General features: G+C 41.1%; 1 protein-coding gene across 4 annotated transcripts in view; it reads right to left on the reverse strand.

Moving 5' to 3' along the window:
- The window catches only part of PRUNE2 (prune homolog 2 with BCH domain), a 302755-nt gene that overhangs the window by 231125 nt on the left and 45322 nt on the right, over positions 1-26308 (reverse strand). For 3 of the 4 annotated variants that reach the window (XM_023213314.2, XM_023213316.1, XM_023213315.1), the window contains exons 2-4: positions 19655-19759; positions 16052-16254; positions 11886-12049 (exon numbers count right to left, since the gene is read on the reverse strand). In XM_023213314.2, coding sequence (XP_023069082.1) covers positions 11886-12049; positions 16052-16254; positions 19655-19759 — 472 coding nt within the window. The remainder of the gene's footprint in view (positions 1-11885; positions 12050-16051; positions 16255-19654; positions 19760-26308) is intronic. The other variant, XR_002731829.1, reaches the window with a different exon arrangement.

Here is a 26308-nt window from a genome sequence, read left to right on the forward strand (position 1 = left end):
AAGGAAGGAAGGAAGGAAGGAAGGAAGGAAGGAAGGAAGGAAGGAAGATAGATGACGAGATATTATAGATAAACACAAGCATTCCAGAAGGAAGGAACGGCTTATGTAAATCCTCAAGAGTGGAAAGAGTTTGGCATATTTGAAAAGCTAAAAGGCTCTTTGCCTGGAACACAGTGGGAAAAGGGAGAAATATTATCAGGTGATGTGAGAGTAGGCAGAGGAGAGATGATGCGGTGGTCTGTAAGGGTAGAGGTAGGATGCTTGGATTTTGAGTGTGATAGGTTTGAAGAAGGAGGTTGAAACGACCTGACTTAAGAGTTTACAAGTAATCATTCTGACTACTTTATGGGCCATAGGTTTCATCAAGGAGATAGGGCAACAGTCAGGCCGCTATGGCAGTAGTCAAAGAGAGGCAAAATGGAGGCCTGAACTGGGTCTCTAGCAGTGATCATGGAAAATGTAAACAGACTCATGTTATGTTCTAGACATAGAACAGCAGGGTCAGCAGGACTTGCTGATGGATGAATGTGGAGCAGAAGGCAAAGGAAAGAATCGTGTATAACTCCTAGATTATGGCTTGAGCAATCAGGTGGTTTACTGAAATGAAAAAATTGGAGTAAAAGCAGGTTTGGAGGTATAAGAAACTAAAAGGTTCTACTGCAGCCATGTTAAGGATGTGGTGCTAATTAGACAAGCATGTGAAGATGTCACATGGGCATTGGCTATAAATCTGGAATTCTAAAAAGAGGTTACAGTTGGAGATACAGGCAGTCATCAGCCTGTGTATAATATTTAAAGTCTTGGAACTAAACAAGGTCACCTAAAGATAGCATATAGGAAAAAGGACAAGTTTTAGGCACCCAACACTTAGAAGTTGAGCAGAGGAAAAGGAGCTAACAAGCAAGAAGAAAGAAGAGCAGGCCCAACCTTTTGCATATTAAGGAACGCATTGAAAGTGATCTTTTTTTTATTTTATTTTTCAGCACAGTGGGCTAAGAGGCCAACATAGGGCCTTCTCCAAGAACCAAGGGAATCAATATCTTGGCCCACCTGAAATCCTTCTACAGCACACCAGCATGCCCAAGCATGATGCGTTCCAGGATACGGCCATGGGAATGAAAAGCAAAGTACAATCAAATTGATGAAGTACTTAGTTCATAGTAAATTTAGAGTTTTTTGGTACAATGTTTATAATAATATATTGTCCATTGAGGTCTAATTACGATGCTTTTAAAGACTCTTTTAAGTCTCAGCCACAAATATCTAGTCTCATGTCATCTGGAAACAGACAGTTTTCTAAAATTCCTTACAGCAAAGACATGCATAAAATACCGGCATTCTTTCAAGACCTAGAAGAATACACAAAAATATGTTCTAGGCCGGTTCAGGCCTGTAATCCCAGCACTTTGGGAGGCTGAGGCGGGCAGATCACCTGAGGTCAGGAGTTCGAGACCAGCCTGGCTAACATGACAAAACCCAGTCTTTGCTAAAAATACAAAAATTAGCCAGGCTTTGTGGTAGGTGCCTATAATCCCAGCTACTCAGGAGACTGATGCAGGAGAATCACTGGAACCCAGGAGGCAGAGGTTGCAGTGAGCTGAGATTGCGCCACTGCACTCCAACCTGGGCAATAAGAGTGAGACTTCCTCTCAAAAAAATAAAATAAAATAAAAAGATTGCCCCTAGGTGGCTGGCAAGATGATCGAATAGGAACAGCTCCGGCCTGCAGCTCCCAGAGAGATCAATGCAGAAGGGGAGTGATTTCCGTATTTCCAACTGAGGTACCTGGCTCATCTCATCGGGACTGGTTAGACAGTGGGTACAGTCCATGGAGGATAAGCAGAAGCAGGGTGGGGTGTCACCTCGCCCAGGAGGCACAAGGGGTTGGGGAACTCCCTCCCCTAGCCAAGGGAAGCCATGAGGGACCCCGCCGTGAGAAATGGTGCATTCCAGCGAAGACACTATGCTTTTCTCACGGTCTTTGCAACTCGCAGACCAGGAGATTCCCTTGGATGCCTATACTACCAGGGCCCTGGGTTTCAAGTGCAAAACTGGGTGGCCGTTTGGGCAGACACCGAGGTAGGTGAAGTTGTTTTTTTTTTCATATCCCAGTGGTGCCTGGAACACCAGCGATACAGAACCGTTCACTCCCCTGGAAAGGGGGCTGAAGCCAGGGAGCCAAGTGGTCTAGCTCAGTGGATCCCACCCCCATGAAGCCCAGCAAGCTAAGATCCACTGGCTTGAAACTCTCGCTGCCAGCACGGCAGTCTGAAGTTGACCTGGGATGCTTGAGTCCGCCATTACCGAGGCTTGAGTAGGTGGTTTTCCCCTCATAGTGTAAACAAAGCCTCTGGGAAGTTCAGACTTGGCAGAGCCCACCACAGCGCTGCAAAGCCACTGGGGCCACACTTCCTCTCTAGATTCCTCCTCTCTGCACAGGACATCTCTCAAAGAAAGGCAGCAGTTACAGTCAGGGGCTTATAGATATAATTCCCATCTCCCTGGGACAGAGCACTTGGGGGATGGGGTGGTTGTAGGTGCAGCTTCAGCAGACTTAAACATTCCTGCCTGCTGGCTCTGAAGAGAGCAGCAGATCTCCCAGCACAGTGCTTGAGCTCTGCTAAGGGACAGACTGCTTCCTCAAGTGGGTCCCTTACCCCCATGCCTCCTGACTGGGAGACACCTTCAAGCAGGGGATCAACAGACATCTCATACAGGAGAGCTCCGGCTGGCATCTGGTAGGTGCCCCTCTGGGATGAAGATTCCAGAGGAAGGAATAGGCAGCAATCTTTGCTGTTCTGCAGCCTCTGCTGGTGATACCCAAGCAAACAGGCTCTGGAGTGAACCTCCAGCAAACTCCAGCAGACCTGAAGCAGAGGGGCTTGACTGGTGGAAGGAAAACTAACAAACAGAAAGGAACAGCATCGACATTAACAAAAAGGACGTCCACACAAAAACCCCATCCGAAGATCACCAACATCAAAGACCAAAGGTAGACAAAACCACAAAGATGAGGAAAAAACAGCAAAAAAAGGCTGGAAATTCAAAAAATCAGAACACCTCTTCTGCTCCAAAGTATCACAACTCCTAGCCAGCAAGTGAACAAAACTGGATAGAGAATGAGTCTGATGAAGTGACAGAAGTAGGCTTCAGAAGGTGGGTAATAACAAACTCCTCCAAGCTAAAGAAGCATGTTCTAATCCAATGTAAGGAAGCTAAGAACCTCGAAAAAAGGTTAGAGGAATTGCTAACTGGAATAACCAGTTTAGAGAAGAATATAAATGACCTGATAGAGTTGAAGAAAATGACACGAGAACTTCATAAAGCATACACAAATATCAATAGCTGAATCGATCAAGCAGAAGAAAGGATATGAGAAACTGAAGATCCATTTAATGAAATAAAGTATGAAGACAAGATAAGAGAAAATAATGAAAAGGAATGAACAAAACCTCCAAGAAATATGGGACTAAGTGAAAAGACCAAACCTACGTTTGACTGGTGTGCCTGAAAGTGATGGTGAGAATGGAACCAAGTTGGAAAACACACTTTAGGATATTATCCAGTAGAATTTCTCCAACCTAGCAAGATAGGCCAACATTCAAATTCAGGAAATATAGAGAACACCACAAAGATACTCCTTGAGAAGAGCAACCCCAAGACACATAATTGTCAGATTCACCAAGGTTGAAATGAAGGAAAAAATGTTAAGGGCAGTTAGAGAGAAAGGTAGGGTTACCCAAAAAGGGAAGCCCATCAGACTAACAGTGCATCTCTCTACAGAAACCCTACAACCCACAAGAGAGCGGGGTCCAATGTTCAACGTTCTTAAAGAAAGAATTTTCAACCAAGAATTTCATATCCAGCCAAACTAAGCTTCATAAGCACAGGAGAAATAAAATCCTTTACAGACAAGCAAATGCTGAGAGATTTTGTCACCACCAGGCCTGTCTTACAAGAGACCCCAAAGGAAGCACTAAATATGGAAAGGAATAACCAGTACCATCTGCTGCAAAAACATACCACATTGTAAAGACCACGTACACTATGAAGAAACTGCATCAACTAACAGACAAAATAACCAGCTAGCATCATAATGACAGGATCAAATTCACATATAACAATATTAACCTTAAATGTAAACGGGCTAAATGCCCCAATTAAAAGACACAGACTGGCAAATTGGATACAGTCAAGATGTATCGCTGTGCTGTATTCAGGAGACACATCTCACGTGCAGCAACATACATAGGCTCAAAATAAAGGGATGGAGGAATACTTACCAGGCAAATGGAAAGCAAAAGAAAGCAGGGGTTGCAATCCTAGTCTCTGATAAAACAGACTTCAAACCAATAAAGATCAAACAAGACAAAGAAGGGTATTACATAATAGTAAAGGGACCAATGCAACAAGAAGAGCTAACTATCTTAAATATATATGCACCCAATACAGAAGTACCCAGATTCATAAAGCAAGTTCTTAGAGACCTACAAAGAGACTTGGACTCCCACACATTAATAGTGGAAGACTTTAACACCTCACTGTCGATATTAGATAGATCAATGAGACAGAAGGTTAACAAGGATATCCAGGACATGAACTCAGCTCTGCAACAAGCAGACCTAATAGACATCTACAGAACTCTCCACCCCAAACCAACAGAATGTACATTCTTCTCAGCATCACATTGCACTTATTCTAAAATTGACCACATAATTGGAAGTAAAACATTCCTCAGCAAATGCAAAAGAATGGCAATCAGAAAAAACAGTCTCTCAGACCACAGTCCAATCAAATAGAACTCAGGATTAAGAAACCCACTCAAAACTGCACAACTACATGGAAACTGAACAACCTGTTCCTGAATAACTACTGGGTAAATAACGAAATTAAGGCAGAAATAAATAATTTCTTTGAAACCAATAAGAACAAAGACACAATGCACCAGAATCTCTGGGACACAGCTAAAGCAGTGTTTAGAGGAAAATTTATGGCACTAAATGCCCACAGGAGAAAACAGGAAATATCTAAAATCGACACCCTCACATCACACTTAAAAGAACTAGAGAAGCAAGAGCAAACAAATTCAAAAGCTAGCAGAAGACAAGAAATAACTAAGATCAGAGCAGAACTGAAGGAGAGAGAGACACGAAAAACCCTTCAAAAAAAATCAATGAATCCAGGAGCTGGTTTTTAGAAAAGATTAACAAAATGGATAGACTGCTAGCCAGACTAATAAAGAAGAGAAGAGAGAAGAATCAAACAGACACAATAAAAAATGATAAAGGGAATACCACCACTGATCCTGCAGAAATACAAACTACCATCAGAGAATACTAGAAACACCTCTACACAAATAAACTAGAAAATCTGGAAGAAATGGATAAATTCCTGGACTCATACACCCTCCCAAGACTAAACTAGGAAGAAGTTGAATCCCTGAATAGACCAATAACAAGTTCTAAAATTGAGGCAGTAATAAATAGCCTATCAACCACAACAAGTCAGGACCAGATGGATTCACAGCTGAATTGTAGCAGAGGTACAAAGAGGAGCTGGTACCATTCCTTCTGAAACTATTCCAAACAATAGAAAAAGAGAGATTCCTCCCTAACTCATTTTATGAGGCCAGCATCATCCTGATACCAAAACCTGGCAGAGACACAACAGAAAAAGAAAATTTCAGGCCAATATCACTGAAGAACATCGATGAGAAAATCCTCAATAAAATACTGGCAAACCGAATCCAGCAGCACATCAAAAAGCTTATCCACCACAATCAAGTTGGCTTCATCCCTGGGATGCAAGCCTGGTTCAACATACACAAATCAATAAACGTAATCCGTCACATAAACAGAACCAATGACAAAAACCACGATTATCTCAATAAATGCAGAAAAGACCTTCGACAAAATTCAACACCGCTTCATGCTAAAAACACTCAATAAACTAGATATTGATGGAATGTATCTCAAAATAATAAGAGCAATTTATGACAAACCCACAGCCAATATCATACTGAATGGGCAAAAGTTGGAATCATTCCCTTTGAAACTTGGCACAAGACAAGGATGCCCACTCTCACCACTCCTATTCAACACAGTATTGGAGGCTCTGGCCAGGGCAATCAGGCAAGAGAAAGAAATAAAGGGTATTCAAAAAGAAGAGAGGAAGTCAAATTGTCTCTGTTTGCAGATGACATGATTGTATATTTAGAAAACTGCAACACCTCAGCCCAAAATCTCCTTAAGCTGATAAGCAACTTCAGCAAAGTCTCCAGAAACAAAATCAATCTGCAAAAATCATAAGCATTCCTACACACCAATAATAGACAAACAGAGAGCTAAATCATGAGTGAACTCCCATTCACAACTGCTACAGAGAGAATGAAATACCTAGGAATCCAACTTACAAGGGGTGTGAAGGACCTCTTCAAGGAGAACTACAAACCACTGCTCAACAAAACAAAAGAGGACATAAACAAATGGAAAAACATTCCATGCTCATGGATAGGAATAATCAGTATTGTGAAAATGGCCATACTGCCCAAAGTAATTTATAGATTCAATGCTATCCCCATTGAATCTGCTATCTCCATTGAATCCCCATCTGTGAAGAAAGCTACCACTGACTTTTCTCACAGAATTTGAAAAAACTACTTTAAATTTCATATGGAACTAAAAAAAGAACCCATACAGACAAGACAATCCTAACTAAAAAGAACAAAGCTGGAGGCATCATGCTACCTGGCTTCAAACTATAGTACAAGGTACAGTAACCAAAACAGCATGGTACTGGTACCAAACCAGATATTTAGACCAATGGAACAGAACAGAGGCCTCAGAAATAATGCCACACATCTACAACCATCTGATTTTTGACAAACCTGACAAAAACAAGCAATGGGGAAAGGATTCCCTGTTTAATAAATGGTGTTGGGAAAACTGGCTAGCCATATACAGAAAACTGAAACTGGACCCCTTCCTTACACCTTACAAAAATTAACTCAAGATGGATTAAAGATTTAAACATAAGACCTAAAACCATAATAACCCTAGAAGAAAACCTAGGCAATAGGTTTAGGACATAGGCATGGGCATTCAGGACACAGGCATGGGCAAAGACTTTATGACTAAAAAACCAAAAGCAGCCAGGTGCAGTGACTCACACCTGTAATCCCAGCACTTTGGGAGGCCGAGGCGGGTGGATCATGAGGTCAGGAGATCGAGACCATCCTGGCTAACACGGTGAAACCCTGTCTCTACTAAAAATACAAAAAATTAGCTGGGCGTGGTGGTGGGCGCCTATAGTCCCAGCTACTCGGGAGGCTGAGGCAGAAGAATGGCGTGAACTCAGGAGGCGGAGCTTGCAGTGAGCCGAAATTGCGCCACTGCACTCCAGCCTGGGCGACAGAGAGAGAGTCCATCTCAAAACAAAACAAAAAAACAAAAATCAAAAGCAATGGCAACAAAAGCCAAAATTGACAAATGGGATCTAATTAAACTAAAGAGTTTCTGTACAGCAAAAGAAACCATCATAAGAGTGAACAGGCAACCTACAGAATGGGAGAAAATTTTTGGAATCTATCCACCTGACAAAGGCCTAATATCCAGAATCTATAAGGACCTTAAACAAATTTACAAGAATAAAACAAACAACCCCAACAAAAACTGGGCAAAGGATATGAACAGACACTTCTCAAAAGAAGACATTTATGTGGCCAACAAACATATGGAAAAAAAGCTCATCATCACTGGTCATTAGAGAAATGCAAATCAAAACCACAATGAGATACGATCTCATGCCAGTTAGAATGGCAGTCATTAAAAAGTCAGGGAAAAACAGATGCTGGAGGGGATGTGGAGAAATAGGAACACTTTTACACTGTTGGTGGGAGTGTAAATTAGTTCCAGCATTGTGGAAGACAGTGTGGTGATTCCTCAAAGATCTAGATTAAGAAATACCATTTAACCCACCAATCCCATTACTGGATATATACCCAAAGGGTTATAAATCATTCTACTATAAAGACACATGCACACAGATGCTGATTGCATCACTATTCACAAAGACTTGGAACCAACCCAAATGCCCATCAATGATAGACTGGATAAAGAAAATGTGGCACATATACACCATGGAATACTATGCAGCCAAAAAAATAAAGGGTGAGCTCACGTCCTTTGCAGGAACACGGATGAAACTGGAAACCATCATTATCAGGAAACTAACACGGGAACAGAAAACCAAACACCGCATGTTCTCACTCATAAGTGGGAGTTGAACAATGAGAACACATGGACACAAGGCAGGGAACATCACTCACCGGGGCCTGTCAGGGGTAGGGGCACTAGGGGAGGGAGAGCATTAGGAGAAATACCTAATGTAGGTGATGGGTTGATGGGTGCAGCAAACCACCATGGCATGTATATACCTACGTAACAAACCTGCATGTTCTGCACATGTATCCCAGAACTTAAAGTATAATTTAAAAAAAAAAGTTCTAAAACTGTGCGTCAAATTAATGATTATTTACAGCACCCAAAAATCCAAAGTAACATGGTAGCTGCTTATAAAGAGAACCCTTTCAAAAGAGAACTGCTCATATTATGAAAATAAAGAATGCTAAAGTTATTTATAGGAACAGAGAAAACAAGTCCTTTTAGGTTTGATGTTACTACATAACTGGAAAATATAAATTCTAAGTTTGAATTCAGTGATGACAGCAAATTTTTTTTTATTATTATTATACTTTAAGTTCTAGGGTACATGTGCACAACGTGAAGGTTTGTTACATATGTATACATGTGCCATGTTGGTGTGCTGCATCCATTAACTCGTCATTTACATTAGGTGTAACTACTAATGCTATCCCTTCCCTACCCCCTCCCCACAATAGGACCCGGTGTATGATGTTCCGCTTCCTGTGTCCAAGTGATCTCATTGTTCATTTCCCACCTATGAGTGAGAACATGCGGTATTTGGTTTTCTGTTCTGGCGATAGTTTGCTGAGAATGATGGTTTCCAGCTGCATCCATGGATGACAGCAAAATTTGACTTGATTCCTTTTTTTTTTTTTTTTTGAGATGGAGTTTCGCCCTTGTCCCCTAGGCTGGAGTGCAATGGCATGATCTCGGCTCACTGCAACCTTCGCCTCCTGGGTTCAAGTGATTCTCCTGCCTCAGCCTCCCAAGTAGCTGGGATTACAGGCGTCTGCCATCACACCAGCTAATTTTTGTATTTTTAGTAGAGACGAGATTTTACCATGTTGGCCAGGGTGGTCTCAAACTCCTGACCTTAAGTGATCTGCCCTCCTTGGCCTCCCAAAGTGCTAGGATTACAGGCGTGAGCCACCACGCCCAGCCTACTTGATTCCTTTTTTGTATTTACTAACAATTCAGGAGCTTTTAAACATTGACCTATTACCCCAACATCTTTTTACCTCTGAACATTTGAGTTGCGTCTTTAAAAGGCAGATTCCCTGGATAACCATCCTTTAGTTCCCTGATATGGTTTGGATGTGTGTCCCCTCCAAATCTCATGTTGAAATGTGATCTCCAATGTTGGAGGTGAGGCCTGGTGGGAGGTGTTTGGGTGAGGGGGGCCAATCCCTCATGAATGGCTTGGTGCCCACCCTGCAGTAATGAGTTCACCTGAGATCTGGTTGTTAAAAAAGGTCTGGCACTTCCCTACTCTCTTGTTCTCTTCCTTCCCATGTCATATGCCAGCTCCTCCTTTGCTTCCTGCCATGTATGAAAGCTTCCTGAGGTCCTCACTAGAAGCAGATGCTAGCACTATGCTTTTCCTACAGCCTACAGAAGCATGAGTGAAATAAACCTCTTTCTAAATTACCCCATCTCAGATATTTCTTTACAGCAACGCAAAACAGACTAATACATTCCCTCTTGCCAAAACTATTTAGTAGTGTTCCATCTCCCCTCCACATATGTACACACACACGCACACACACATACACACACACACACACACACACATATGCACTGGCAAAAGATCTCCAGAACCCTCTTTCCACCATAATAAGCCTCCTATGTCTTCTACCTCCCAGGGTTCAATGACTCTGGCTCTTTTATGACAGTAACAGTATTGACAGGCTTCACAGGTAGAAACTCTTCATCCTCTCACATTCCAGTTTCTAAGAGACAAGGAAGTGATGCCCACATTCTGCCAGCTTCCCAATGCTACTTCAAGCCTAACCTCAAGAAAAACATCTGGTGTTAAGAAAAGCAAAATCCAGACAGGTGTGGTGGCTCGCATCTTTAATTACAGCACTTTGGGAGACTGAAGCTGGTGGATAGTTTGAGCCCAGGAGTTCAAAACTAGCCTGGGCAATATGGTGAGACCCCCTCTCTCTAAAAAAAAAAAAAAAAAAAAAAAAAGCGTAAAAAAATTTAAAAAGAAAGAAGCAAAATCTTTTACCATTGTCCTATTTTTTGGTAGCTCTGCAAACTAAAACCAAGATAAATAACAAAAGGGTCTGCACTCCTTCTAATTCCCTAAATCTGAATATCATTGTTATCACTACCAACAACAGGCATATCTTTGTGCCAATGTATTTGTTTCATATTATTTTACTATTTGTTGAAAATTATAATGATCTGCTTATTGACCACATTTCTTTTCTACTAAATAACATGTGTAGTTTCACAACAATTAACCAAACTTCTTAGTTTACAAGACATTTAAACAAAATATTCTCTAGTGCTTGGCTGTACCACACATTGGTGCTGTTGAACAACTGTCCCCTTGGCTGAGATTCCCAATTACCTTCATTTTCCTTCTGCTCTGTCACAAAGATAAATGATTGTGCTTACTTAGTTTAGTTGAGAGCACAGTTTCCCATAGAGCATTTTTACAGACATTCATTGCCAGGGAAATATTTAAGGCAGGTTTACGAAGGCCATCAGTTCTAAACCTTTACAAGAATTACACACCTCTTGAACTTTTTCCTCTCCAAACTGTGGAAGAGACAGAAGAACTGAAGGACAGAGTCCTTAAAAGAGTTGAGTCAACATACTTCTGGTCTTCTTTTAGAATTAGTTCAATCTGTTCATCACTGTTTTTCACTTTCCTGTGTTGAATACTTTTAAGAAAAGTCTCTGTCTACCATGTTCAAAATGGATTGGTGGTGCGGGGAGGGAAACGCTTTCTACAAAAACCAGAACAGTGTCCTCTGTGAGTAAATAATGGAATTTCTGTGGTAATTTTGTGGTTCCAAAGTTGACTGACAATTTCCAGCTTGAGAACCACCCTTTGGAAGCAGGAGGCTCCACTGATTGAGATGAAAGAGAGATTACTAGAGGAACTGATGATGGTGTGTTCAGGACCCCAGGGCTTAAAACAGTTTGAGTGAAGATGGAATATGTTACAAGACAGGGGAGCAAAGGAGGTGACATCTGACTATAAAAGCCCTGACACAGTATCACCAAAATGAAGGGCACGTATTTTGCCATCCAAACAGTATGTCATAAACCAAGCATGGAAAAGTATCAGCAGATATTTCAACCTGGGAACTTGGAATTCTGGTCCCTATCATGCTGTCTTGGGGCAAGAATCACCTCTGGCAGAGATTACAATGGCCAGAGGTGTTATTCCAGCTCCCTAACAGAGTTGCAGCAGTTCCATTTAATATTCTTCTCTAGTGAAACAGCAAAGGCCCCTCATGCCTATTTTTAAATGCACATTTTTAATATTCAATATAATGCTACTCTTTAACAAACTCTTTACTCCCTGCCTCTCTGATGAAGCTTCCCATGGTCTTTAAAGAGATTGTTAACCCAAGAATGGATCGCATTCTTTCTACATGAGCAGGCCGGGAGACACTCCATTAAGCCTTCCGGTATTCAATGGGAAGCGCCATCTCTCACCTCTGAGGCGATGAGCCAGTTGCTCGGTGATGAGCTCAGGAGCCTCCTGGAGAATCTCCTTCAGCACGAGGGAAGAGGAAGACTCTCGGAACTCAACGTTGGCATCGCTCTGCTCAACCGGATTAATGACTTTGACAACTGCTGATTCTAAAGTTTTGTCTTCACTGTAAAGCAAATGGAGAGGAGGTGGAGAAAGGAATATGGCATGTCTTATTACTTTCGGGAATGTTTAAGTCTCTGCTCTCACACAAATGGTTTCCTCTCAATGACCAAAAATACGAGGGAACTCACATGACTCAGAAGATGGGAGCCTTATATTCTACGTATTTTCATATTTCATTTAAACTATTTATTTTCCCCAAATTCTTAAAATACCTTCATACCTTACCAGCTTTATCTTGTGCTACACTCTTGGAAAATAATAGTAGCTAACACTATTGGACTCCCACCACAGGCTGGATACTATTATAAATACTTTAGGTGTATTACCATATTTTAAACTAGAAAATAACACTGTAAAATGAACTCTATAGGCCGAGCACGGTGGCTCACGCCTGTAATCCCAGCACTTTGGGAGGCCCAGGCAGGCGAATCACGAGGTCAGGAGTTTAACACCAGCCTGGCCAACGTGGAAACCCCATCTGTACTAAAAATACAAAAAATTAGCCAGGCATGGTGGCAGGTGCCTATAATCCCAGCTATCTGGGAGGCTGAGGCAGGAGAATCGCTTGAACCACACAGGCTGAGGTTGCAGTGATCCAAGACCGTGCCACTGCACTCTAGCCTGGGCAATAGAGCGAGACTCTGTCTCAAAAAAAAAAAAAGAGTTCTATAAAATGCACTAAAAACGACACTAGACAATGACACTAGAAAATCCCCACTGTATAAATAAAATAAAACTGAGGCACAAAGAGGTTAAGAAATTTGTGCAACATCACACATCTACTAAGTAGACTAGCCAGTATTTAAACTCCAATAACCTGGCTCCAAAGCTTGCAAATCCAGTCACTGTGGTGTAGAAAAAACACTACTGGGCCTATTTTCCTTCCACCATCATTCTTTATATGTGAGACGGAGGTGGTTTTTAGCAAAGGCAGGAAGAAAAGTTTGGATCAATCCAATTTTATTCTTTCTGGCTGTCAAAAACAAATGAGTGGCAATGAAAGAAATAAAGATTTCAATTTATTTTTGAAAAGCATTCTATTTCATAAACAATTCTAGAGCTAGAGTTCACAATCCCAGCCTCAAAATCAGTCTAAATTTTTCCATTTTAATTGGTAACAAAACTATTCCTCAGATTTTGATTGACACACACTCATTCCACAATTCACATTCCAATTGCATTGTATTTATCTGTGTCTCTTTACATCAGCTGGTTTAAAACAGTTAACATGGCTGGGCATGGTGACTCACGCCTGTAATCCCAGCACTTTGGGAGGCTGAGGCAGGCGGAGCACCTGAGGTCAGGAGTTTGAAACCAGCCTGGCCAACATGGCGAAACCCCATCTCCACTAAAAATACAAATATTAGCTGGGTGTGGTGGCAGATGCCTGTAATCCTAGCTACTCAGGAGGCTGAGGCAAGAGAATTGATTGAACCTGGGAGGTGGAGGCTGCAGTGAGCTGAGATTGCGCCACTGCACTCCAGCCTGGGCGACAGAGCAAGAATCCATCTCAAAAAGAAAAAGAAAAAGAAATAGTTAACATGTAAATTTGGTCAAGCATATGATTTCCTGAATACCAGTTATTGAAGTCAGTCAAATAAACTACCCAGAACTTTTAGCCACGTGTCAATGATCAATAAATATTATTCAAATAATTTCATTCAGTTTCAAACAGCATGAGGATAAAAGCAGCCACACATAGGCAGGTTATTTTCAAAACTCCTCATAAGTAAATGAATTGCATAATAGATATCACAATACATTCATACCTAAATATGCTTCCTAAAAAGTTAAATACAAAATTATTAAAGAGAAAAGGTTTTATTTCATGTATGCTAAGGTCAGTGTCCACTGGTTAAGGTTATCAACAACTTGCAAATCGCCAAACTGTGAAAAACTAACATTTTAAACTACTGAAGTGTTTAACTGGTGAATCTTCATTCAGTAGCAGTAGAAAGCTTAACAAAAGGACATCTTCATAAAGTCCTTGATGGCAGAGAATTTGTCTTATTCCTCCTTAGGCACCTGTAGATTTTTACATGAGTTAGCAATGCTTAAGTACTTATTCAAAGAGTCAGAAGATAAAAGTTCTAAACTCAACTCTTCTGCTAACTACATGTGGTTCTTTGTTTTTGTTGTTGTTGTTTGTTTTGTTTTGTTTTTTTGAGACAGGGTCTCGCTCTGTCATCTAGGCTGGAGTGCAGTGGTGTAATCACAGCTCAACCATGAGATGCAATTGCAGCCTCAACCTCCCAGGCTCAAGTGATCCTTTCACCTCAGCCTCCTGAGTAGCTGGGACCACAGGTGCCTACTACTATGCCCAGCTAAATTTTGTATTTTTTGTAGAGACAGGGTCTCACCATGTTTCCCAGGTTGATCTCAAACTCCTGGGCTCAAGTGAACCTCCTGCCTTGGCCTCCAAAAATGCTGGAATTACAGGCATCAGACACCATGTCAAGCCTGCATGTGGTTCTTTGGACAAGTCGTTTGTGACACCGAGTTTCAAGTGTCTTATCCATAAAATAAAAAGTTTGAGCTACATGAATAATAAAAAAAAAAGATCCTTCTCTTATAGTATAAAATGCTATGAATGAATAAATAATCAAATGATCTTCATAGCCCATCTCTACATATTTTTCCATTTCACCACTGAGATTTCTTTCCTAAGAACCATTCCATTTTATCTAGTGTTTAATTTCAAATTTTATTACATATGTTCAGCATCAATACATAAGACTATTGTATTGCTATAAGAAAGTGTTTGAAATGGTTTAAAAACTATAATTTTAGGCTGGGTGTGATGGCTAACACCTGTAATCCCAGCACTTTGGGAGGCTGAGGTGGACAGATCACTTGAGGTCAGGAGTTCAAGACCAGCCTGGCCAACATGGTGAAACCCTGTCTCTACTAAAACTACAAAAATTAGCCAGGCGTGGTGGCACATGCCTGTAATCCTAGCTACTCAGGAGGCTGAGGCAAGAGAACTGCTTGAACCTGGGAGGTGGAGGCTGCAGTGAGCCAAGATGGAGCCAATGCACGCCAGCCTGGGTGACAGAGCAAGACTTTGTCTCAAAAAACAAAACAAAACAAAACAAACCTCTATAATTCGGTCAATTTTACAATAACTTTACACTTAAAGATTTCATATCTGAAATGCAAAAGTAAAAATGAAGGATTAGCATGACCCAAATTTTGGCATAAGAGAAGAAAAAGATATTCCCTTTCCTCTGCGTGTCCTCTGCTTTGCTGTTGTTGTTGTTGTTTTGGGATTTCGGGGTTTGTTTTTTGCTTTTTGTTTGTTTTTGTTTTTGTTTTTTTTGGGGGGGGACGGAGTCTCACTCTGGCTGGACTGCAGTGGCTGGATCTCAGCTCACTGCAAGCTCCGCCTCCCAGGTTTACGCCATTCTCCCGCCTCAGCCTCCCGAGTAGCTGGGACTACAGGCGCCCGCCACCTCGCCCAGCTAGTTTTTTGTATTTTTTAGTAGAGATGGGGTTTCACCGTGTTAGCCAGGATGGTATCGATCTCCTGACCTCGTGATCCACCCGTCTCGGTCTCCCAAAGTGCTAGGATTACAGGCTTGAGCCACCACGCCCGGCCTGTTTTTTTTTTTAAACAGTCTCACTCTTTTGTCCAGGCTGGAGTGCAGTGGTGCCATCTCGGCTCACTATAACCTCCGCCTCTTGGGTTCCAGCAATTCTCGTGCCTCATCCTCCAAGTAGCTGGGACTGCAGGCATGCACCACCACCCTAGCTCACTTTTGATTTTTAGTAGAGACAAGGTTTCACCATGTTCGTCAGGCTGGTCTCAAACTCCTGGCCTCAAGTGATCCGTCCGCCTTGGCCTCCCAAAGTGCTGGGATTATAGGCATGAGCCACCAAGACCAGCATGTCCTCTGCTTTTAATACATCTGCCTAAACCACAAAAGTCCTGAGTAAAGTGACACTTTGCCCAGAAGAACCTTCCATGAAGGATTAAATCTCAGAGCTTCACAATGGATCTTACCTCGCCAGCACGTTGCCGCCAATGAGTGTTATCGATAACTTCCCTTCATCATTTAATTGATGCAGGTTAATTTCATCCCGGAATATGTGGAATGAATCGGAAATATTTAGCTCTTCTAAAATAAACCTCGTCTCGGTGAAGTAGTTGAATTCAGTTCTTGGTATGTTCAGCACTGGTAAACACAGAACCCCTGGTGGACTGACCTACCAAGAAAAAAGTTGATCGAATTACTGAAAATAGCAGGAGGAAAGAATACAATTACATTTTTCCAGCCTCGGGGTAACTGGTAAAAGGAATGGGAGTCTTCTGGCCTCACTAAACCACTTGGCATTCATAACCAAATTTTCCTGAACCCAATTAATAGGGCCTTATGCTCTGAGTGGCCCCTAACATTTTTTAACCTCTTGTTCCCCTGCTTGAAACGTCTCATGCTTTATTTGATGTCTCATTTTAGGCCCTGTGCCATTTGTATATATAAATATATATTACATATAAATAAAATTTAAATAAATAGATAACATGTATATTTATATATAAATTTAAACATATGCATATATATAAATTGTGCAGGGGCTAAAATAAATATATTTATATATAATACACATTCTCTTCTTTAAGAGTAACAAACTCACATATCTTTATAAACTTGGCACAAAATCAGGACAATTGAGGCAGGGTGGGTGGGGACTGTGGGGACAGAGGAAGGCACATATGTTGCATCTAAGTGGGACGCTTGTCACTCAGCCCTAGCTAATGTTTCACATGTAAAAATTCAGGCCCAGTTTTGTTAAAACTTTAAATTACCGGGCTGGGTGCGGTGGTTCATGCCCGTAATCCCAGCACTTCGGGGGGCTGAGGCAGGCAGATCATGAGGTCAGGAGATCGAGACCATCCTGGCTAACATGGTGAAACCTCATCTCTATTAAAAATACAAAAAAATTAGCCAGGCGTGATGGTGGGCACCTGTAGTCCCAGCTAATCAGGAGGCTAAGGTAGGAGAATGGTGTGAACCCGGGAGGCGGAGCCTGCAGTGAGCCAAGATTGTGCCACTGCACTCCAGCCTGGAGGACAGAGCAAGACTCCATCTCGAAAAAAAAAAAAAAAAAATTTTTTTTAATTACCCAAGAGAAGCTATAAGTCTAGATTTGGGGTATTATTTGTGAAATTTAATTACTACAATTCATTTTTTAAAATTCAGAATGTCAGTCAGTAGAAATTCATTTATGAGTCAGCTTCAGCCTATAGACTATCAGATTGTGATCTCTATTGATTTCCTAAATCATAAAAAACATTTATTATTAACAAGTCTCTTAGAAAACGGATCTGTGGCAACCAAAGAAAACAGGAGATAGGAGAGAGGTAGGGAATTGTAGAGTCACAACAATAAACTTGTTTTCGTACGGGAATGTAAAAAATAAAGGTGCTTTAAAAATTACTATGGATATACAGCAATAATCCTAACTATCACTAAGAGAATGTGGGGTTCAGTGACATGGAATTTGTGCATAAAGTAAATGACCTTTCCTGTCACACCATCACCAGCTTGTCACAGTTTTAACATCTTTATCATCTGTCTCTCCTTTCTAGCATTAAGAAGGCAGGGCTTTTTGATGGTTTTGTTCAGTTATGTTTCCAGTGTATAAAACAGTCTGGCACATAGTAAACATTTAGTACATATTTGTTGAATGAAAGAAACGAATCAGCCACTGCTATAGCATACAAAGCACGAAGCCACTCCAACAAAGCGGGTTTTCTCCCTCCTCTCATGCTAATACTGAATCACAGTTGCATAATAAGTGTTAACAATTTACGTATGGCTAGTTATTTTTCCTAATGAATGGAAGGTTCTATCTAACTCCCGATATTGAAACTTGAGTGGGGAAGAATCAATATGTAAATCAGGCATGTGGCCTGAGCCTCTCCTGGCAGGACCTATTCTGAAGTTGATGTCACAAGAACTAGGTTCCAGCCCCAGTCTCTACTACATAAGTTTGAGAAAGTGAGTTTCCTCTCTGAGACTGTGTTCCCTATCTGCAAATGCGGCTCACTTACCAGAATGAGAAGGATTTAAATGGGGTCGTATGCATGAGGCAGAAAAACTCTTGCCTTATCCTACATGTTCGTACTCTGAGAGGGAGTAGTTGGGTTATTGAAGGAAATTTAAATGGAGACACAGGCCACTAGCCGGGGGCGGGGGGGGGGGGGGGGCAGTAAACTAAGAGAGAGGCAGAGAAATATAACCAAATTCTCAGTATGAGACCTTACAGTAATTCCACATTCATCTCCATGCTTACTGGCATACCTTTGAAGAAGAAGAGAATCCACATGTATTTTTATTTTTATCTATCTGTGTGTTTCATCTATCACAATTACTTTTTCTACCCCTTTTATTGGATGTCAAGACGTTGTAGTAGGTGGTAGTGGTGGTATTACTATTAAATCATTTCCAAGTCCATGCCACTATCACTCTAAAAATCAGTTTGGTTTTGTCAACTCCATGTTCTCTAGATAAGTAACATTTTCTTCTAGGAGTCAAAATACCAGTTAACGAAATTAGTGTTAATATGCATGTCTTAACAGAGGCATATTTATCTCCTCATACCAATTAATCTCCCTTGTAAAGTTCAACAAATTTTAAGATAAATTTGATATAAAGCCCACATGTAGAGATCAGAATATTTTACCCAGCATTTTTATCAGCTTCTGCCCTAGAGCAGTTCTGGCCACCCACAGCTCATTCTGGAAGACTAGGCTTCGTGTGAATTTAAATCGCTTTAGACCAGCTCTGCCTACTGTCAGGGGCCAAGGATCCAAACAAAATTGCAATACAACAAATCAGATTCTGAAAAATTAAAAACTAAGTGACATTGAAAATAGCACCTAGACACTCATACCATACATTTTTAGGTTTTAAGTTAATAAAAAGCCCATCATCATGAGCTCATCAATTTTATAGATTTAAAGTTTTAAAGTCATTTGTTGAAAGGTCTTTTCCACTTCCATAGGTGCATCGTATGCTTCACAGAATAGAAAGAGTCTTCCTCAAGGGAGATGATCACTAACTGAGGATGATCTTGCTGCACAAAGTCAGGCTACAAGGCAAAACCAAACAAGGACCGACAGGAAGCAGATTTGACATGTAATACCTGTCACTGAAAACTCTAGCCAGTGTGCTCTGCCATTCATGTACTGTTCACACAAGTTATTCTGCACGTATTTTTCTGCTCCCAAAGGCAGGACTACCAGCAAGGATGACAAAGGAAAACAAGAAATCTGATTCTTACTTTTATTAGTTCTATGAATTTCCATAAAATTAATCAATTATTATGAACATTTTAAATGTTTTATTTGAAAATATTGACCTTATTGAAACAATGTTTTATAAGAAGAGTTGGAAAGAAATAGCCAGAACAATGCCTAACATATAGTAGGTACCCAACAAATATCTGTTGACTCATGGATGATAATACTTTATGCTCTGCAACAATAAATCAGAACATTAAAAATTAAGTTAATAGGTTCCTTCGTTTTGAGAAAATGTTGATTCTTAAAAGTTACATAATCATTCAAAATATAAGAAGTATTACCCTTTTTTTCCCTCACCTTGTCTAGAAAGTAAGCATATGTGAAGGTCGAAATGAGAGAATCCAAGTCACATGATTTAGGCCCAATAACCACATGGACCTTCTCCAAGCGTTTGCTTCGATTCTGAAACAAATTCAAATAAAACATCACAACTTAACTGGTGACAGATTAATATAAACATATTTTTTATCTTTAAAAATATATGCCCTATCTATATTTATACACAATGGCAGAAAATCATAAATTTATCATGAAGCTTTACATGAGAACATAAAAATTGTACAAAGTGTTTAACACTCTGAAATATTCACTCAAACTCTAGTAAACTTTCCAGAAGAGAAAATGTGGTTTTATTAAGATTACTCATAATTTAACTTCATATGAACTGTATCTCTGAGTCATAATTTTTTTAGTATCATTTTGTTCTAAGCGGCATAGTATTCTATATCATTTCTTTATATAAGAGGTTCTTAATTTAAGAAACAAACAAAATGACCTTTTTCATATGTGTCTGGCATGCAACATAAGCAAACAGACACAGAGTTTGGTAAGGATTTATCTTTTTCATGTCACATTTTGGGTAACAAGGTATGTTCTCTCTGTATTCTATTCTATAATTTAGTAAATGAAATTTGTAACACTTTAGTCTGTCAGAAAATAAAAATTAGTTGTTCTTAAAAAGTGTATGTAGTCAGCCAGGTGCAGTGGCTCATGCCTGTAATCCCAGCACTTTGGGAGGCTGAGGCAGGCGGATCACGAGGTCAGGAGATTGAGACCATCCTGGCCAATATGGTGAAACCCCACCTCTACTAAAAAACGAAACAAACAAACAAAAAATTAGCTAGGTGTGGTGGTGCATGCCTGTAGTCCCAGCGACTCAGGAGACTCAGTTTCATCAATTTGATTTACTATTGTCACCCAAACAATAAAAACCTGCTAGTGCCAGGCACTGTTCGAGGCAGAGGAATCGCTTGAACCCAGGAGGCGGAGGTTGCAGTGAGCCAAGATTGCACCACTGCACTCTAGCCTGGCGACAGAGCAAGACTACATCTCAAAAAAAAAAAAAAAAAAAAAAAAAAAAAAAAAAAAATGTATATACTTACCCCTCTGGAAGAGAAAACTTGCTATTTCATTTTCTGGTTAACTAAATAGTTATTTGAAAATTCCTTTGTGGAAAGCTGACATTCTTTTGAAACTTCCGAAGAACCAACTGCTTCTAGTAAATGTCATAGCAAAACTATACAATACAGATAATTGTCATATAAATTAACAACTTTATGGTATGTCAGAGATGACACATGTACATACTTTCCCCACTTTTCATCACTTGTTTTAACTTCTCATTTTAAAACTACCTAAAAAGCCAACTTAGTTGTAATACTGTTTCAAAGGCTATATAAAAGGTTAGATTGCTCATGACTGTTTTAATTTTTTTTTAAAGTATTTATATGCAGAACAAAAATGAAGTATTATTTAGTAATCTACTATATACTTTACAAATGAATCTAAAAATTTGTCAGTGTTTGTATGGAACTGCTGGTATCAGAGTCAAACACAATAGGTTGTGGCTCAATAAATACAACAAACCAAATCTTGGAGGGGCTAGGTTAGTCTATCATTATAGACAATGAGAGCAGTATAAATAAATATTTTTTTCAAAATTGAGATATTGATCCTCAGCAAAACAGCATGATTTAAAAGTATGATATAAACTCTCTGAAGAAAATTACAATCCCCTCCCTCGTCATGACCAAATCCAGCTTCTGTTTCTTCCTCTCCCAGTATCCTTCCCTACACTCATAAATTCATAGCTGGCTCACTTGGCTCAATGTGCTTTAAGGGTTCTAGTCTAGGTCCAGTTCTCACTCTCAATGTCAGACTGCTTCCCCTGGGCAAGACAGTCAAATATTCTAGGAGCTCCTAAAGAAAGGTAGGTAAATGGAATTACAGTCTATTACAACACAAACAAACACATTAGGAAATCATATTACTGCAGAATGCTATTCTTCCGAGAAGCTCAAAGATCTAAGTAGACATTACCTCATTTCTCTTCCCAAATCTTATAAGGCAGACAGTAAGAAGATTAGCAGCACTTTTTACAGGTCAGAGGACTCTGTGATGGACCAGGGTGGTTCCCAGAATCCCATGGCACAGTGCAGTAAGCCCCATCTCCTCTGTCCTATACTAATGCCATAATGACTTCTTAACACTATGAGGACCTCAGCATCCACACAAGTGAGCACAGAATTCGGGGAGAAGAGAGAATGAAATACAGCAAGACTTCAGACATTTGTGAGATCAAAATTACCCCCCAAAGCTGACCTATTTGCTTCTTATCTAGGCTTCATCATTCCCTGACATAGCTTTATGTTCGACCCTCAACTTACACGAAAGAAGACATGGCGAGTGTAGCAAGATTTGTGTGCCAATTCATTACCAAGCCCAAAACCAGTTATACTTAAGAAAAGGTGCTAAATGAAGATTGCAACCCCAAAGCATGCTACACAAACTCTCACAACTCAGGAACCCTGTAAGATAATTACAAGGTTAATTTACATGGATTAAATGTAAATTAATCTTTCTTTGCTGATATATCTCTCTCCATTTAAAACGAAAAAGGTATAACAGGCGAGGACCATAGCATACCCCACTGCAAAATTTTGAGGTTCTCCTTGGTGCCACATGCCTCTCTTTTTTCTTTTCTTTTTTTTTTTTCCCCAGGATGGAGTTTCACTCTTGTCACCCAAGCTGGAGTGCAGTGGCGTAATCCTGGCTCACTGCAACCTCTGCCTCCCAGGTTCAAGCAATTCTCCTACCTCAGCCTCCTGAGTAGCTGAGATTACAGGCACCTGCTACTACGTCCAGCTAATTTTTGTATTTTTAGTAGAGATAGGGTTTCACCATATTGGCCAGGCTGGTCTCAAACTCCTGACCTCCGGTGATCCACCCACCTTGGCCTCCTAAAGTGCTGGGATTACAGGCGTGAGCCACTGCGCCTGGCCAACATGTCTCTCTTTTCATGTTCCCTCGTTTCTCTCCCCACTTCCCTTCGTCCTATGCATCAAGTTCCTTCATGGTCATGGCCTCTTCCAATGCCATTCACCCATATTTGCCATCCCCAGAGCATATACAGTTTCCAGGCTTCAGCACTCTCTTTCCCCCTCCAACCCCATCCATCAAAATATACCATCTTGGTGCCCAGGCTCTGCTCCTCTACCAGCAACTCCAATGAAGAACATATGCCAATGAGTACTCCTGAGTTAACGTGTCACCAATGTAATATGCTGTCATTGTAAAGAGACCCTCCAGAAATCATGCCATAATCCAAAAAGGTGACTGGAAATTTCATTCCAGCTTAGAATGGCGGACCAGACAGAAAGGGATAGCCCAACCAGAAGGGACCTTTTGTGCCACCAGTAAGCCCTGAAAGGGATAGGCTTGGCCTCAGAATATCTCAGATGTTCCTAAGTGCCCAATTCCTACCAGTAACCACTGATAATACAGAATTGTGGGGCATCAAAGGGTAACCATGCTCAAACTCCTGCCTGCTTGGAGGAATAAAACATAAAATTAGTCACATAGACTCACCCTGTAGGTGAGCTCAAGCTTTTCAAATTGGAATTAAAAACTAGAGAATACAAGGCCCACTCTCAAGCTTTCCCCCACAAATGACCTTGGCTGTGCAAACAGAGCAAACACAGGGGTCAAGCCAAGGCAGAAAAGTCTGGGGACTGATTTCAGGCATCTGGGGCAGGTGATGGGAGGTCCCCATGGTTCTGGTGCACCCTGAGGGAATGGGCCCATCTGTAGGGGCAGCAAGTGAAACCGACTAGTTCACGGAACCCAAAAGAGACTCCTGACCCCAAAGATCCTCTGCACTCCTCACTGAAGATCCGTGGGCCCCTTCCTATCTCACATCTCCACATATTCAGAGACTCACAGGTGCTCGATCTTAATACTAATGTCCCTTGATACAGTTCAAGTTGTGCTATGGATGATTCACAAACAGACAAATCATGCCTAAATAAAAGGGACAATAATAATAAGGATAAATGTACAGTTTCATCAATTCGATTTACTATTGTCACCCAAACAATAAAAACCTGCTTGTGCCAGGCACTGTTCTAGGCTCTGAGGATATACCAATAAACCAAATGGACAAAAATCCCATCCCTCATTGCACTTGCAATTTAGTGCATGGAGAACTGATGAACCAAATAATCAGATAATTTAAATGGAGAAGAAGAAATCATGAAACGGGGAAAGGCATATGCTGAGGCAAGGCTCATTAGAAAGTGGCATTTGATGCCCATCAATGATCAACTGTATAAAGAAAATGTGGCACATATACACCATGGAATACTATGCAGCCATAAAAAAGGATGAGTTCTTGGCCTTTGCAGGGACATGGATGAAGCTGAAACCATCATTCTCAGCAAACTAACACAAGAAAAGAAAACCAAACACTGCATGTTCTCACTCATAAGTGGGAGTTGAACAATGAGAACACATGGACACAGGGAGGGGAACGTCACACAATGGGGGCTGTTGGGGGCTGGAGGGCTGGGGGAGGGATAACATTAGGAGAAACACCTAATGTAGATGACAGGTTGATAGGTGCAGCAAACCAACAAGGCACATGTATACCTATGTAACAAACCTACATGTTCTGCACATGTATCCCAGAACTTAGAGTATAATTTAAAAAAGGAAAAGAAAAGAAAAGAAAAAGAGAAAGAAAGTGGCATTTGAGTGAAGGTCTGTAGGGTAGGGAAGTGGGATTAAGGGTGTCTCAGGCCAAGGGAAGAGTGGGTCCCAAGGCCCTGAGGTGAGAGCAGGTCCAGCATGTTCAGCAAATAACTATTGCCTAGTGTATACATTTTCCAAATGTGACTTTATAAACTCCTAGGTTGGAGGGACTGAGTCTGCTGAGTAAATATCCATGCCCTAATATCAACCAACACAAGCACGCCAAGCATCAAGCAATCTCCAAAGACAGGCAACCCTTTGTGAATGCCTAAACCCAGTGCTGTCCAAACCCAATACAAAATGGAATATGATATGATAATGGATTGAGAGAGATACTACACTGCTTTGTTATCTAGATATACTTCCAAAAGAGATGGACAGAATCTTTCCATAATCAATGTAAAAAAGAAAGTATATTGACTATGCCAGTATTTCAAATCACTTTAATATGCTTTCAAAGTGTAATCCTATATACCACTAAAATGAGACTTCTTAACTTCTTATCTCTTTTTAAAAGCCCACAAAATGCCTACATATTCAGATTCAACGGCCCATTAAATGAAGCTGCACTTGTTAGGCAAAAGCACTTTCAAGTCACCCAGAAGAATTGACCAGAAAGAGGGCTTCCTGGGCCCTCCTATAAGCCTAGGCCCCTCCATTTGCTCTTTCCTTCCCCCACCCGCTTAGAAGCAAGGTTGCTGCTGCCATAAACCTTTCAATAAAATGTCCCAATTCTATGGGTTCTTCTTGCCCACTGCCCAGAAAAACCAATGCAGCAAAGAAAGAGTTTAATCATCACAGAGCCAGCCAAGTGGGAGGTCAAGCGGTATTTCTCAAATCTGCCTCCCCAAGAATTCAGAGGCTAGGGTGTTTGTTTGTTTGTTTGCTTGTTTGTTTGTTTTGAGACGGAGTTTCACTCTTGTTGCCCAGGCTGGAGCACAATGGTGCGATCTCAGCTCACTGCAACCTCCCGGGTTCAAGCAATTCTCCTGCCTCAGCTTCCCAAGTAGCTGGGATTACAGGTGCCCACCACCATAGCCTAGCTAATTTTTCTTTTTAGTAGAGACAGGGTTTCACCATTTTGGCCAGGTTGGTCTCGAACTCCTGACCTCAGGTGATCCACCAGCCTAGGCCTCCCAAAGTACTGGGATTACAAGCGTGAGCCACTGCGCCCAGCCTGAGGCTAGGGCTTTTAAGGGTACTTTAGCGGGCAGGGGATGGAAAGCTGAAACAATTGATTGGCTGGGGATGAACTCACAGGGGTGTCTAAACTCTTGTCTTCACATAGCTGAGTTATTGAACACTTACTGTGTGCAGGCTGAACTGCTTTTGCTCATATTTGTTTTAAGGCGGTAACAGTCATTTCCTTGAACCGATCCCCTCCTTGTTCAAAAATGGAAACTGTACTTGTAAATACTAACAAAAATTCACAAGGTTAGTGTTATGGGAAGGGCTTGAACTTTGTTAAGGAATAGACATACTGCTGCTGTTTTCCTATTAGCTTTAACTTCCCTGAAGGACCCCTAAGGGAAGTGTCCTGCATAGCCTCCTGAGATGTTTTCATTTTCCAGCCATCCCACTGTTGCGGGGAGATGCATGCTTTTATTACCCACTGGTTCCTTCTAGCTTAAACAGGTGCCCTATTCTAGGAGTCTGACCTCCGTAGTTTCACAGATCTTTATAATCTCTTCACCTTTCCTTTTTCAGGCTCAAGAGCTGCAATCTTGGCCAGGCGCGGTGGCTCACGCCTGTAATCCCAGCACTTTGGGAGGCCGAGGCAGAAGGATCACCTGAGGTCAGAAGTTCGAGACCAGCCTAACCAACATGGTGAAACCCCATCTCTACTAAAAGTACAAAATTAGCAAGGCGTGGTGGCACATGCCTGTAATCCCAGCTACCTAGGAGCCTAAGGCAGGAGAAGCA

This window comes from Piliocolobus tephrosceles, chromosome 14 (assembly GCF_002776525.5).
Source record: "Piliocolobus tephrosceles isolate RC106 chromosome 14, ASM277652v3, whole genome shotgun sequence".
Classification (NCBI taxonomy): domain Eukaryota; kingdom Metazoa; phylum Chordata; class Mammalia; order Primates; family Cercopithecidae; genus Piliocolobus; species Piliocolobus tephrosceles.